The following is a 14,634-nucleotide window of genomic DNA, read 5'->3' as shown; positions in this document are numbered from 1 at the left end:
CAGTCAGCATGATTGTCCATGTCCATGGATGCTTACTACCATACACTCATACCCTTATAACATTATCAGATGATGACCCTTCAAAATAAAATCTTCCTCCCTGACTGCACTATGTGGTGGAAAAAAGAATTTTTCTCTCTCTTGCCATTATCTGATTCCAATGCACAACACAGCAGGTGGTAAGATTCACATAAAAAAATTATACATCAAGGACAAATGTTCTAGGTTCAGCCTAATATCACTGGGTTCAATAGTGAGTCTCCAAATAAGGTTGTGAATTTGTTATTGTCATTATGTCTTGTGGTATTAAGAAAGATAATAAAGTAAAAGGGAACCATCAAAGAAGAGAAGTAAATATTAAAAGATGAAGATATTTTTATTAAAGAAAGATTTGTATTTGGTAAGATTTTTGTCCTAAGGTAAGATGGTTGAATATTTCTAGAATGGGAAAGATAAAGACAAAGCTTGAAAGCCCAAGAAGGTTACAAAAGCTCTGAGTAGGTTACATGAGGTAAAGGATGAGACTTGGATATGATATACATGATGATTAAAAGGTTATTAAAATCTCTAAGGCCAAAGTGCAATCCTTTTTTTAAACAAATCAATGGAGTTCTCTTAAGTTATTGCTCTGTTCTTCATAGAATTTAGGACTGCCTTCAAAAACAAAAGGTTATTAAAATCTCTAAGGCCAAAGTGCAATCCTTTTTTTAAACAAATCAATGGAGTTCTCTTAAGTTATTGCTCTGTTCTTCATAGAATTTAGGACTGCCTTCAAAAACAAAAAGTGTGTTTGATCAGCGTAACTGCTTGAGTGGACAGCTAAGTCCTGACAACATCTAGATTGGTTTTGATTATTGGTTTTTGCCCAAGCTTCATCTAAATACTGCTCAAAAGTTGAATGGTGCATCTCCCCTTTGGAAGCTGACATGGCACCTTCAACTATCATGAAAGCTAGTCCTCAAGACAGAGGCTTTCAGGACAGGTCCAACTTGCATCCTTCTGGCCCAGTATTCAAATGCATAGTGTCTTCAGAAATGGGGACTTCCCTCCCACCTCTGAAAGGGAACTAAAAGCAACAGCAATAGTGTACAATGTTTGGGGAGTCTCTAGGACTCCCCTGACTCCAAGTGGAAGCATCTCAGGCCTGGCGTTGGGCTTTATGTTAGATGGTCTATAGCTCTCACAGGGAGCATTACCAGACCAGAAATACTTTTTCATTTAAACCATATATGTATATTATACACAGACTTATTCATATTATATTAATTATTAGGTGTATAATGATTCCTTTCAGACATCCTTACTGCTATTTTACCCTCCTCTCTCCTTCGTGTCTTCCCTTCCCTAATTAAAGCCCCCTCTGTTTTTCCCATTCTTTCTTCAAATCACCTGTACCCTGCTATTTCCCTCTCTATGGCTCCTTCCACATCATGGTGCCTTCTTACTTCCTGGTTTCTGCAGTTACTCCAGAGATACTCACATCTGAAGTTTGGAGCTAGGAACCATGGATGAAAGAGAACACTTGGCATTTGTCTTTTAAGAATCTGGTTTACTTCTTCAATACTGTCTTTTTCTAGTTCTAGCCATTTACCTGAGATTTCATAAAAGAAAATGTCTTACATTTTCATTACCCCTTAATCAGTTTTGTGTGTGTGTGTGTGTGTGTGTGTGTGTGTGTGTGTGTGTGTGTGTGTAAGAACAATTAAATAGAGGCCATGAATTTTACAGAGAACAAGGGAGTACATGGCAATGATAGGGGGCAGTAAAGGAGGGAGATGATGAAATTTCTTTAATTTCAAATTTAAAAATTATAGCAGTTTTGTAGATTATTAAGTTTCAACTACAGGAATGTGGAGCTACTTTCCATGCAGTTGACTTTGTTGTGGCTTAATCAATTTACACTTGAGATTTCATCTGAAATTAATTATTACATCTGGTAAAAACACCAAAAACTAAAGCACTGAGTCCAACAAAGTAAATACTTTAAGGGGAAAGGCTTACTTCTCTAGCTACAGGCTCTTTCCCTCATAAAAGACATTTTACGTGGTACTGATAGAATTCCACAACAAAGAGCTCTTAAAGGTCAAATGTCAAGTTTGCTTTAAACAAGAGAAGTTGTAAGGACCATTCAGTTACAAACCTGTGATGATGCCCCATCAAGCAATTCTCCAATAAAACTTGCTATATCATTTCTGCATATAAGAATATTGTTTCTAATGAGCAAATGTTATCAAATGGCCTCTACTAAAAAAACAAACTTGTTGCACCCTGATTCATTCCTGTAACAAAAAACATGTCCACATCCCTTTATTGTGAGAGCATCTTAATGCAGACCCACCAACTATCTTCCAAACATTCCTTTCAGGGATTTTTAAGCCAGTACCTACCCTCCCAACCCATTTCTTTCAGAAAGTCTTACTAAAAACTAGGTCTTCAATCTCATCATTTACTTATTTTCTTTTCAATTTTAAAAACCTTTGTTTTATTGCTTCAGTGGCACTTGTCTTGTAAAATATTGATGTCCTTTAAGCTTAGTAACTTGCAGTTTCTTGGCTTTGAATTTCTATCTACCACTATTTGAGCAACCTTTACAATATTCGTCCTTTTATGAAACATCTGACTGATCAGACACATTGAAACTAATGTCCTAACTGCTACTTACAAGCAAATCACTTCATACTAACTATGCTTCAGTTGCTTGTATACTTTACAAGGTTCTTATATTTAGAACAACACTTGTTACATATTTATGATTATTTAAGTTTCTCCTAATATCTAGATTTATATAATTCCAAACTCAATATGCTACTGTAAGCTGATTTTGTGAAATCAAAATTTTATATGTGTTTAACCCTACATGCTAAAGTTATGTATGTAAAAAAAAGTTCTTGTTGAATTAATTTAGAATGATTTGGAGTTGTTCTGAAGGAGTATTTTAATTGTTCTCCAGTCAATTATTGAAATGTTAAGTTGCTAACAGTTCTCAAAATCTTCAACTACAACAGACCCCTAGTAACCAAGGACAGTTTGAGATGGGTATTAAAACTTGTATGCTGAGGCAGCTCTAAGTGGCTTCCCTTGCTTCCCAAAATCACTGTCTCAGGCTGAGGCCCTTTAGATGATCAGAGGGCCAAGACAAGCTGGCCCTATCTGCCCTGTCCTGCTCTCCCAGTAGACAGAGGAGAGACTCATTTGTTCATAACTGGCACAGGGCTTCATCATATAGAGCCCCATCTTTCCAAGAAAAGTGCATTTAAAATTACATACTAACTCTTTAAAAAATTTAACGTGTGTGTGTGTGTGTGTGTGTGTGTGTGTGTGTGTGTGTGCGTGTGTGTGTGATCATATGTGCAATTACAGGCCAAAGGACAACCTCAGCAGACAGTCTCTCCTCCTGTATGGAGTGCAATGATCAAACTTTGGTCATAAGGCTTGACAGCAAACACCTTTACTCACTGAGCCATTGTCTTAGTATTTCACCTGTTCTACATTTACTCTACAATGTATCAATGTTGGTTTATACTTAAAGAAGGTTTTCCTCTCTTAATCTCTGATCAAAAGCAAAGTGCTAAGAAGTAACCATGTTTATTTAGTCTATGGTTTAGGCACCCTGGTAGTTAATGCCACAAGAGTGATTGTACTTCATGTTGAGAAAAGCAATCTTAGACTGAGTTTCCTTCACACCACTGCTTTTACAACTTTCCAGCAGCAACTAAAGCAACTTCAAAATAGCTGAAAAGTTCATGATATGACAGTAATGCCTGCACTTTGGTAGCACTGGGGTCTTTAAAACTTCTGTGTCATATTTAATATATATTATTTTAAATAATGTATATGTACACATGAGTGCAGGTATCTGTGGAATCCAGAAGAGGGTGTTTACTCCCCTGGAGCTTGAGCTTCAGGCCATTAATACTCACTTTAAAGAAAGACAAATTTTAATATATTCCATTATAGTCATGAATCAGCTATATCCTACTGAAGCCAGTAAGTACATTTCCACCTTTCTCTAAAGTGAAGGTATGCTAGTAGAATGCTAGCCAGAATAAACCAGACTGATTTGTCTTGTTTTACATTAGTTTGTTTACTTATTTGTGGGTATTGTGTAAACATACACCTGCCACACTGTTGTGTAGCAGTTTCTTCCAAAATTGAAACATACTATCAAAGATTGAAACATACTAGCCATCTAAAATTGAAACATACTAGCCATCCAAGATTGAAAACATACTATCTATTCAAAATTGAAAGATACTATCCAGCTTCAGAACCTCTTCAAGCCTAAAGAGAAACAACCTGAAATAGCTCCAGGAAATCCTTGAAACTGACCATATTCACCAGTAAATAAGACAAGCTGAAACAAAGTACCTTAGACCAGACCAGCTGACTGGAACAGAATTAGACTGGAACACTTGGAAAGGACACTCTGCAACCTGTTTATCGGCCTGCAGGCTATGCAGCACCCTATAGGTTTCCAATTTGGGGGGCTGTCACCTATGCTGGGGCGGGCTTTGGTGACTCAGTTGTCTTTGAGCCAGCTCTGCTCCTGTAAGTAACCTCTCACCCATATTCTTGAAAGAAACACCAATAAAATTAATTGGTTTACCAAGTACAATTCTGTGCTTTGGTCTGACATGGGCTCCTTATCTGAGGTAAGTAGGCCTGTGTGTTGTGTCTCCCCAGGAAAAGTTTTGTCACACAACATACATCCTGTGTGTGAAGATCCCAGCACAACTTTTCCTTACTTATTTCTCTCCTTTTACCATGTGGGGTTTCCAGGGATTAGACTTGGGTCATCAGGCTTGTATGACAAACATCTTTGCATGCTGGGCCATCTCAAGGTCCCTGTTTTGCCTTTTGAGATGGTATTTTTGACCTGAAATTAGTGAACACCCTCTCACCATGGCCACTCTGCAGGGAATTACCACCATGGGTCATCACACCCATTTTAAAACATGTACATTTCTAAAATACAATGCTAACATATTCAACAGAGGTGCCACTATTAAAATTACTAGTCATTTTCCTCCTATAAAATTCCTCAATGTTTTATATGAATATCTGCTATCCTGAAATCTGTGATATATATATATACATACATATGTATATAATATATATAATTATATACATATATCAAATATGTATCATATATAAATATCAAATAATGAACAGTAACAAAAATAAATTGTGAATTTATAATGAATATTTTTGCCATTAATCCAGAATATAAGAAAAAATTATAAATTCTCTTCATTCAAGCTACGTTTTCACTGTGTTTGTCTTTTAAAAAATAAGCTATGAGTTGGGCATTGTAGCACATGCCTGTGAACCCAGCTCTTCAGAAGCTGAAGTAGTAGGATTATTGAGTTCCAGGTCAGCCTAGGTTCAATAGTGAGACAAATAAACAAAGCTGATAATAATAATAATAAATATTTTTAACTATAATTTGAAAATATGGTAAAACTGCTGCCTTGCCATATAGAAGTACAACTGGGTATGGGGTGTTTTGAAATTCGTGTGTAGACTGTATCCCATGCTCAGAGGTCCTCACCAGAGGAGGGTGGCTAGGAAATACAGCAGGAACCTCACCCTGCCCACTGAGGTTCCTCAGAGAACCCCGTGGAGAGGGGGAACCAGTTCTGTAGGATCCATCCTGGCATCTACCAGGGAAGCCTGTGGCCTTGCTCAGAGGCCTAGGAAGATGGCGTACTCCATGCCCACCACGGCTGTACTCCAGGACAAGGCTGGCTCGCTCTCAACCTGAGCGCATACCTTACCGTGAGCCCCCGACCCAGTTCATCTCTTCCCGTGCTGGATCCTCGCAGCTCACACTCTTAAGTTCGCACACGGAGAGCCCACCATCCACATAGCAGCCTGGGCTTCTCCCTACAGCCACTGCGCGAGAGCGCCTTCCGGTGTGGCACCAGGTTCCCCTCGTGCGCTTCCGGCCAGGCGTCCATAGTTGCCCCGCTTTCCATCTGTTTCTGTGCTGGGCCACCAGCTCACAGGGCAGACTTGGATATCAGATATCTACAGATACCTGGGTGCGGAGGTGACATTGCCATTCAAACTCGTCACACAGTGCCCAATTTCTTGACTTGAGTTTGCAGTACCTTTTTTTTTTTTTTTAATATTTAGAATACATTGTTGAGAGGAAACACCACACAGGACAAATTTAACTGTTGGGTACGTTTTGTGAGTCCCTCAAAGAGCTTTATGGAGCTTTAATTGGCTGTAAAAGTCCTAAGACTTTACAGTCCTTTCTGGGCAACAATAACAAAATCCCAAAACAAAAATTGGATTTTTCTGTTCATTTCTGTGTGGTTTTTGTGGTCTTCACAAAACTTTTCTCTTCCAAATCATAATGTTTGGGTTAAAAATAAGAAGTTTCTTGTCCCGAATAAATGCACAAAGTAATTTTTTCAAATTGGGAATTTTTTTTCCAGAAAAAGCGTCAAATAGATACTTATCTAAGTTAAAAGATAGTACCTAGAATAAATGCATCTTCTTTAATAACAATCCTAACTTTTGAAACAAAAACCAAATTGTATATGTAATTGAATCAAAACAGGTGAATTCAACATTTCAGAAAAATCATGGAATGTCTATTTTTAGTTGACCATGCAGTAAAGGCAGGAACAATGGACGTGCAATCTATCTTCTACTTATGTCCTAAAACTTCGCAAATAACAAAAAGTTTTGTTTGTTTGTTTGTTTTAGCTAATACATTGTTTTTTTGTTTTGTTTTGTTTTGGGGTTTTGGTTTTTGTTTTGTTTTTTGGTTTTTGGGTTTTTTTTTGTTTGTTTGTTTGTTTTGTTTTTTTGCTTTGCTTTTGCTTGAAGATACACAAAAACGTTGCTTGTTTGCTAAGGAGAGTGAAGGACTGAACCTAGATAAATTACTTCTCTCTGACTAGAGTCGCTGTTTTGCTCTGTCACAAGGGTGCAGTGGGAGTGTGAACCAGACTAGAGATTAATGTTAAGACACAGATTTAGACAAGATATTGCCAGAACTAGAGATTAATGTTAAAACACAGACTTAGACAAGATATTGCCAGGTTTTCCTTCATAAAAAATAGTATCTCCATAGGAACATGGGCATAGATGAAATGTTGATTTAAGATGTTATCATCAATATTGTTTATGACTTCAATAAGTAAGGCTATCATAATTGATACATAGAGTTTAAACACCTAAACACCACTATTCAAGGACCAACATATCAATTAGGTAATCCTTTCAGTTTGAAGACAATTCAAGAAAATGTTGTACAAATAAGATATTATTTTTTATTATTATTGAGAAAAAAACCCTTTCAACTTCTAAAAACAAATAATTTATCTTTTATTTCTCAAGATTGCTGATTTATAATGGAACTACAAAATGCATCATATATTTATCTACATATAGTTCTCTTCATTAGATGTTCATACTTTATGAAACATTATATATGTATATGTAATACATATATGTGTTATATTTATATGGAATATATATGTATATGTAATACATATATATTATTTCTAATTATGCTCTTAATATTGGTGAGCCATGAGAATATCACAATTTTTAGAGCAAGAGAATATCACACTTTTTAGAGCAGAGTGATTTAATTACTGCATTTTTAAAAAATTTAAATATATTTTAAAATTTCATTTCTGTGATGGGTGTTTTGCCTGTATATGTGTGTGTGTATACCACTTTCAAGCCTGAATACTCTCAGAGACCATAAGGTGACATAGAATCCCCTAGAAATGGAGTTACAGATAGTAGTGAGTCACCACATGGGTGCTAGGAACCTGGTTCCTCTGCAAGAACAAATGATTTTAACTGCTTAGCCATCTCCCCAACCTCTTGCATTTATAGATTTTTTTAAATGAATGTCAAGTATTTTTCTCAGATTATTTATCCCTTGAGAAAATTTTCATATTTCCCATATGAAATTATATAAAGTTCAGATGCTTTAGTGGAAATTTAATAATGTTATGATACCAAGTGATTTTTTTTCACTTCCTTTTTCTCTCCTAGTTTGGAATTCAAACTAAAATTAACCTTCTCTTTGCTTTAATTGCTTACTACCAATATAAAAAATAAAAGAAAAAATAAAAGAAACCATCTAGCAATTGTTTTGGAATACTAATTTAAAATGTGCTACATTTGTTTATTCTGTGAAGCATTTGTTTAATGATGCAAAGATGTTGCATTCTTTTATATTGCATTTGTTTAACTCTGTGAAGCTATGTTACTTTGCCTGTCTAAAACACCTAATTGGTCTAATAAAGAGCAAAATGGTCACTATCAAAGAAAGAGAAAGAATAGACAGGGTTGGCAGGCAGACAGAAAGGAAGAAAAGATCAAGGAGAAAGAACAAGGAGAGAAGAGTGCTAGGAGCCAACCACCCACCCAGCCAGAGTAAAAATGAAAGTAAGATACACAGAAGTAAGAAAAGGAGAAAGCCCAGAGGCAAAAGATAGATGGGGGCCTGTTAGCTCCTCCTTGTTCAGGTCAGCTGTCTCTATGTGTTTCTGCAACCTGGTCTTGTCCTCTCCATCTGCATCTGGGTTCTAGTTTGACTCGGTGTTTAGGTATGGGTGTTTGCTTCTGTTTCCAACAGGTATTAGATGAAGGCTCCATTGATAATTTAGTTATTGATCTCACTCTCCGGGAAGGGCATTTATGGTAGTAGCATCTCCACGGATGCTCAAATTGTTAGCCCCCCAGACTGATAGCTGGGAAGCCAGCATGGGACTGACTCAGGCCCCCCTGAATATGGGTCTCAGCCAGAAGGACTGAGCAGTCTAAGGGACCTCAGACAGTGGAGCCAGGATGTATCCCTGGTGCACAAAAGGACCTTGCTAACATATCCCCCATGGAGGGATATTCCATTAACCTAGAGACAGGAGAGAAGTCCTAGTCCCTACTTCAAAGGACCTGTCAGATCTACATGACCCCACCTGGATGGCATTGCCCTTGTGGAACTGGGATGGGGGGATGGGAGGGGAGGGTGGTCGGGGTGTATGTGAGGGGGCAGAGAGGGTAAAAGGGAGGGAGGGAAGGAGGGAGGGAGAGGGAACTGGGATCAACATGTAAAATAATAAAATAAAGATAGATGGGGATAATTTATGTTAAGTTAATTTAACATAGATAGAAGCAAGCCAAGCTAAGGTGGGACATTTATAAGTAAAAATAAGACGTGTGTGTGTGTGTGTGTGTGTGTGTGTGTGTGTGTGTGTGTATGTGTGTGTGTGTATGTGTGTGTGTTTATGTGGGACCTGATTGGTGGGTCCTCCAAAAGAGTCAAAGAGCAAAAAGTAAAAACAACCAACTACATGCAATCTTAATGCCTTCCTTTAAAAGAATATGTAACCATGCATTGTTTAACAATGAGAATAAATTTTGAGCACTCATTTTAGATGGTTTTAACATAGGTCAAACATAAAGTGTACTAGCACAAAACTAGTTAGAATGGATAAGTTATAATGCATGTTCTCTTGAAGCAAATAACTAAGAGATGCAATTAACATGAGAAGTGTGGAACTGCCAGTGGTATAGCATAGAATGCTGTTTTATAATAAGCCATTTTAAACCATCAGGCATACCCTGCAAAACAACAATTAAAATAGTATAATAGACATGTGAAGCAGTAACATCATAATAAACAAATATATGGCATTTATGTTTTATTATATTCAGGAGTACAGTCACTTTGCCACATCATGGTTTTGAATACACAAGCAATGCTTTGTGCTATGACATTTATGGCTGTAATGTCAATAGGCAATTGGGAAATTTTCAGTTCTTCATTTTTCACAGGACCACATAAATGTGGTCCATTGTTGACTGGGATGTTTTGTGACACATTTTCTGTCTCCTTTCCTCTCACACAGAATCCTTTCTTTGCCCTTGTCTGAAGCCCTGAACCTGGTCTTAAATCTTAGGACTCACCCGCCCCTATTTGGAGCAGTGCAGCATGAAGGATAACAGTGGGATTTAAATTATCATAGGTATGTGCTAAACTGGCTCACCACCCTCAAGTCAAATCACACACTGACCTTTTTCATAATTCTAATTACTGACCTTCAACCTCCCTTGTACCACGGTTCTTCGGATTCGTCTACAAGTATCTTACCCACTATACCCCAAATTATTCATTACCAGGCCTGCTGTCTTAGTCAGGGTTTCTATGGCTGTGAAGAGACACCATGGCCGTGGCAACTCATATAAAGGAAAACATTTAATTGGGGTTGACTTGTAGTTTCAGAGGTTCAGTCCATTATCATAATGGTGGGAAGAACAGTGACACATGGTGCTGGAGACAGAGCTGAGAGTTCTCCATTCAGATCCAAGGGAACAGGAAGAGGGAGGGAGGCTGGGCCTGGTTTGAGCATTTGAAACCTCAAAGCTCATCCCCAGTGACACACTTCCCCCACAGGGCCACACCTCCTACCAGTGCCATTCCCTGGTGACCAAGCACTCAAATACATGAGTCTATGGGGGCCATTCTTATTCAGACCACACATCTTCCTACTACAGCTAGCTGCTGTAGTATTTACATCTCTAGTGTTCTTTCGACCTATATGTCCTGCTTACTGTCCCTTTTCTGAAATGGCTGCTTCTTGTTTATCAACGATGCAAGCTACTTCCTTCACTGCAAGGTGCCCTGTAACCTTGGCATCCAGCCTGAATGAACATCCTGCCTTTACCCCCATTTGAGTATAAACTGGCCCTTGTCCTGTCCAATGACAGTTAACTCATCTATCTTTAGCTACCAGGAGACATGATATAAATGATTCAGTTTTGTGCATGTAAAACAGGCTTATTTTCCACATACTGATAGAATGATCCAAGAAATAAAGTATTTTTTCAATAACCATTATAACTCAGTGATCTTCACACATGGGCTTAGAAAATCAACCCCTTCCCCGTGTTGTGACCCAACAATCTCAAAGCATCAAGCATGCTATGTAAGCACTTTGTCACCAAGCCACAGAATAGCCCAGGAAGGTCTCTTTTTTTAACTTTTAATTTTTTAAATTAAAATATAAGTATATATTCCCATCAAACTTTTCTTCCCTCCAAACTCTACTATGTTCCCCAGCTGCCTCTCAAATTTATAACTTCTTTTTCTTTAATTGTTATTGTTACACACACAAACACATGCCTACAGTTAGTGTTGCTTGAATGTATATGTTTTCAGGGCTGAGCACTCAGTATTGGAAAAACAGCTAAGGAGCTCATCCCTGGGGAAGATTATTCCTCCCTCTCTCAGCTCTCCTTAGTTGCCTGTCACTCTTTGTCTAGGGATAGGGCCCCCTTGAGGATTCCACTTCCACATTAGCATGTTGGTATTGGGTTTGTTCAGATCCCACTGAAGCAGATGCAAAGCTAACAGATCTTGAGTAAAGCTTCCCCATTATTTCCAGGAGACATATTCTTACTGCCCATTTTTCTGGTCCTGTGGCTTTTGCATTCTCCTGGCTCTGCCACCTTGATGTTCCCTGAACTTTAGGTGCAGGAGATATTGCTGTAGTTGTATTCATTGGCAGTCCAGAAAGTCTAAATTGTGTGGTTGAGTGTGGGGCTAATATGATCAAATACCAAGATGAGGGCATGTATTTCTCACTCATGTATCGGTAAATCTGTTGAGTTGAATATAAACAAAAAATCTTTGTATAGCAATTCTTAGAAGTAATACATGTATAGCAAAGAGCTTAAACAAATACTATTTAAAGAAACATTCTTAGAATTCTTTGGTTCATGACTAACTGAACAATGAAGGTCACTCAACATTGGGGCACATAATCTAGCACTGAGGTTTGCACACTTGTGTATGAAAGGATTCTTAGCTTAAGGGTAGTATAACATGTAGCTGGTTAAAATTGGCAGTTCTAACTTGCCATGCTGTGATCTAACTTAAATGTTAACACCTTCAGGATAAGTAGAAGTTCAAGCTAGTTGTTGGGAAGACAGGAGAAAGGGGTAGAAAAGAGATCAATCATGCAAAACCACATTTGCTTTGCCTTTAAAAACAACCTTCATATTTTTAAATATGAAAAGTTTTGCTTGACTATTAACTATTTTACTAGGATTGTGAATAATTGCTAAATAATTCTTAATTTTTTTATCAAAAAGCAAAAATATTCATAAGAAGCCTCTAAGCCTAAAGAAAAATGTGGGGGAGGAGGGAAAGTCTTGAAATGTGTCCCAAAAAGCCTTTTTCATCATCTAATTCCAGCTCAATTCCCAGCTGATTAAATTCTTATTATAGGGCGACATTACCTCCAAATAAAAACTCAAGGGAATTTTTAAAGGCACTTTGTAAACAAATGTGTATAAGGCCAACATGACTAAACATGACAATCACAGAGCAAGAAGATTTTTATTATCAAGACAAGTTATTGCATGGGAGAGTGGGGGAGAAGGGCTCGGAGTGTAGCAGGTAACTCTTCTGTAATCACACTTTGCCTCCAGTTTATTTACAAGGGAAAGCCTCGGTCACAATCTGTCTAATAGGTTCTGGGAATATTTGAGAAAACGGAAGCAAGGGCACTCGGGGAGTGGGGTGGAAACACGTTTCGGAACAAAACATTCTCAAGGATCTGCCTTTGCTACTTTTGTTTTGTGACTCTAGCGCTTATCACTCTGTTGCCTGACTCCTCTCCCAGGGCCCGTTAAGTTAACCCTCTTGCGTCTCCACCCTCCTCTCTCTGTTTCTTCTAGGCTCATTAAAGCGCCTGCAAACCTTGCTATCCGCTTGCCCTTTCCCCTTGTGGAAGGAAATCTTAGAAACGGGATGTATATTCTGAAACTTCTGAGGGTTTCTAAGTGACGCTGAGCATGCTCAGTAGCTCAAAGGCAAGGTTTGTTCTGCAGCAGCTGACCTGATTCGACCTCTCCAGAAATAGATGTTTAACTCTCTGAACCCCTGTTTAAGGATAGAATTCGTTTGGGCTCTGTCTTCATTTTTAAGGTTCAAAGGGAAGAGGCAAGGACTCCAGGGTCTCACCGCCCTCGCAGCCAATGAGGAGCCCAGGGGAGGAGCCTGGCCAGCTCTGCCTGGTGAGAGGCTTGCCCCCAGTAGATGCGGTGGAGTTTGAGCTTTGCTGCATCCGTCACTGAAGAACAAAATAAGAGTAGAGGAGACAGGCTGAAGAGCATGGGAGGCGGTGGGGTTTTCTGAAACGTTTGCTGGGCTTTCCGCGGAGCATGAGCTTTTAAACCAAATTCTTTTAAAAGAAACTCATCCGTGTGGCTGGGAAAATGATACATATGCTAAATGCAGCAGCCTACCGGGTGAAATGGACCAAATCCGGTGCTGCTAAGAGGGCTGCCTGCCTGGTGGCTGCGGCATATGCTCTGAAAACCCTCTATCCCATCATTGGCAAGCGTTTAAAGCAGTCTGGCCACAGGAAGGAAGAAGCAGCCGCTTACCCTCCTACAGAGAACAGAGAAATACTGCATTGCACAGAGATCGGCTGTAAAAAGCCTGCGCCCGGACTGAATGCAGAATTTTTCAAACAGCTACTAGAACTTCGGAAAATCCTCTTTCCAAAACTTGTGACCACTGAAACAGCATGGCTCTGCCTCCACTCGGTGGCTCTCATTTCAAGAACATTTCTTTCTATCTATGTGGCTGGTCTGGATGGAAAAATCGTGAAAAGCATCGTGGAAAAGAAGCCTCGGAGTTTCATCATCAAATTAATCAAGTGGCTTATGATTGCCATCCCTGCCACCTTTGTCAACAGTGCTATCAGGTACCTGGAGTGCAAACTGGCTCTGGCCTTCAGAACTCGCTTGGTAGACCATGCCTATGAAACCTATTTTGCAAATCAGACTTACTATAAGGTGATAAATATGGACGGGAGGCTGGCCAACCCGGACCAGTCCCTTACTGAAGACATTATGATGTTCTCACAATCTGTGGCTCACTTGTATTCCAACCTTACCAAACCTATTTTAGATGTAATCCTAACTTCCTATACTCTCATCCGGACTGCTACATCCAGAGGAGCAAGCCCAATAGGGCCCACCCTGTTAGCAGGACTTGTGGTGTATGCCACTGCTAAAGTGCTGAAAGCTTGCTCTCCCAAATTTGGTACACTGGTGGCCGAGGAAGCTCATAGGAAAGGCTATCTGCGGTATGTTCACTCCAGAATCATAGCCAATGTGGAAGAAATTGCCTTCTACAGAGGACATAAGGTAAGGCAGACATTAAAGCAACGGGTGAAACTTGAGACTGTCCAAGCACCCACTGCACTACTAGATACCATCTGTTGTCTCATTGACAGGCCCACTTTCTGAGCATTAGAGTTCACTGGCAGCTAATCTTGTTCATATAATGGAATATATTATATATTATTACATATTAACAAATATATATTATATATCCATTAGCATTTTAAATCACCAACTGTTAGTGAACTAAACAGTTTTATGAAGTTTTTTATGAGAATAAAATTTCGTACTCTTTAAAGGAGTCTACAGAGCCTCGGTTACTTAAATATAAATGAAATGACCTCAAAGGCTTTATAACCTAAATATTAATTTGGTGAGCAGGTATGTACATGTAAGAAAATGCATATTTGGGGACTACGAGTAAACCTCTTTGGATTATGATAGGGGTGTGAGGGTGCT

The 14,634-nt window shown here is 38.8% G+C and overlaps 2 protein-coding genes across 2 annotated transcripts in view; one reads left to right on the top strand and one right to left on the bottom strand.

Moving 5' to 3' along the window:
• Positions 1–10,709, bottom strand: part of CUNH12orf40 (chromosome unknown C12orf40 homolog) — a 69,457-nt gene extending 58,748 nt beyond the window's left edge. The window contains exons 1-2 of the mRNA XM_051189113.1: positions 10,591–10,709; positions 5,778–6,014 (exon numbers count right to left, since the gene is read on the bottom strand). Of these exons, the coding sequence (XP_051045070.1) occupies positions 5,778–6,014; positions 10,591–10,709 (356 nt within the window). The remainder of the gene's footprint in view (positions 1–5,777; positions 6,015–10,590) is intronic.
• Positions 10,710–12,970: 2,261 nt separating this feature from the next.
• Abcd2 (ATP binding cassette subfamily D member 2) overlaps positions 12,971–14,634 on the top strand; it is a 41,223-nt gene continuing 39,559 nt past the window's right edge. The window contains exon 1 of the mRNA XM_051189695.1: positions 12,971–14,199. Coding sequence (XP_051045652.1) covers positions 13,261–14,199 — 939 coding nt within the window. The 5' untranslated portion in view covers positions 12,971–13,260. The remainder of the gene's footprint in view (positions 14,200–14,634) is intronic.

This window comes from Phodopus roborovskii, unplaced genomic scaffold, assembly GCF_943737965.1.
Source record: "Phodopus roborovskii unplaced genomic scaffold, PHOROB, whole genome shotgun sequence".
Taxonomy (NCBI): domain Eukaryota; kingdom Metazoa; phylum Chordata; class Mammalia; order Rodentia; family Cricetidae; genus Phodopus; species Phodopus roborovskii.
The sequence above is the reverse complement of the archived record's forward strand: the minus strand, read 5'-3'. Positions and strand labels throughout refer to the sequence as shown.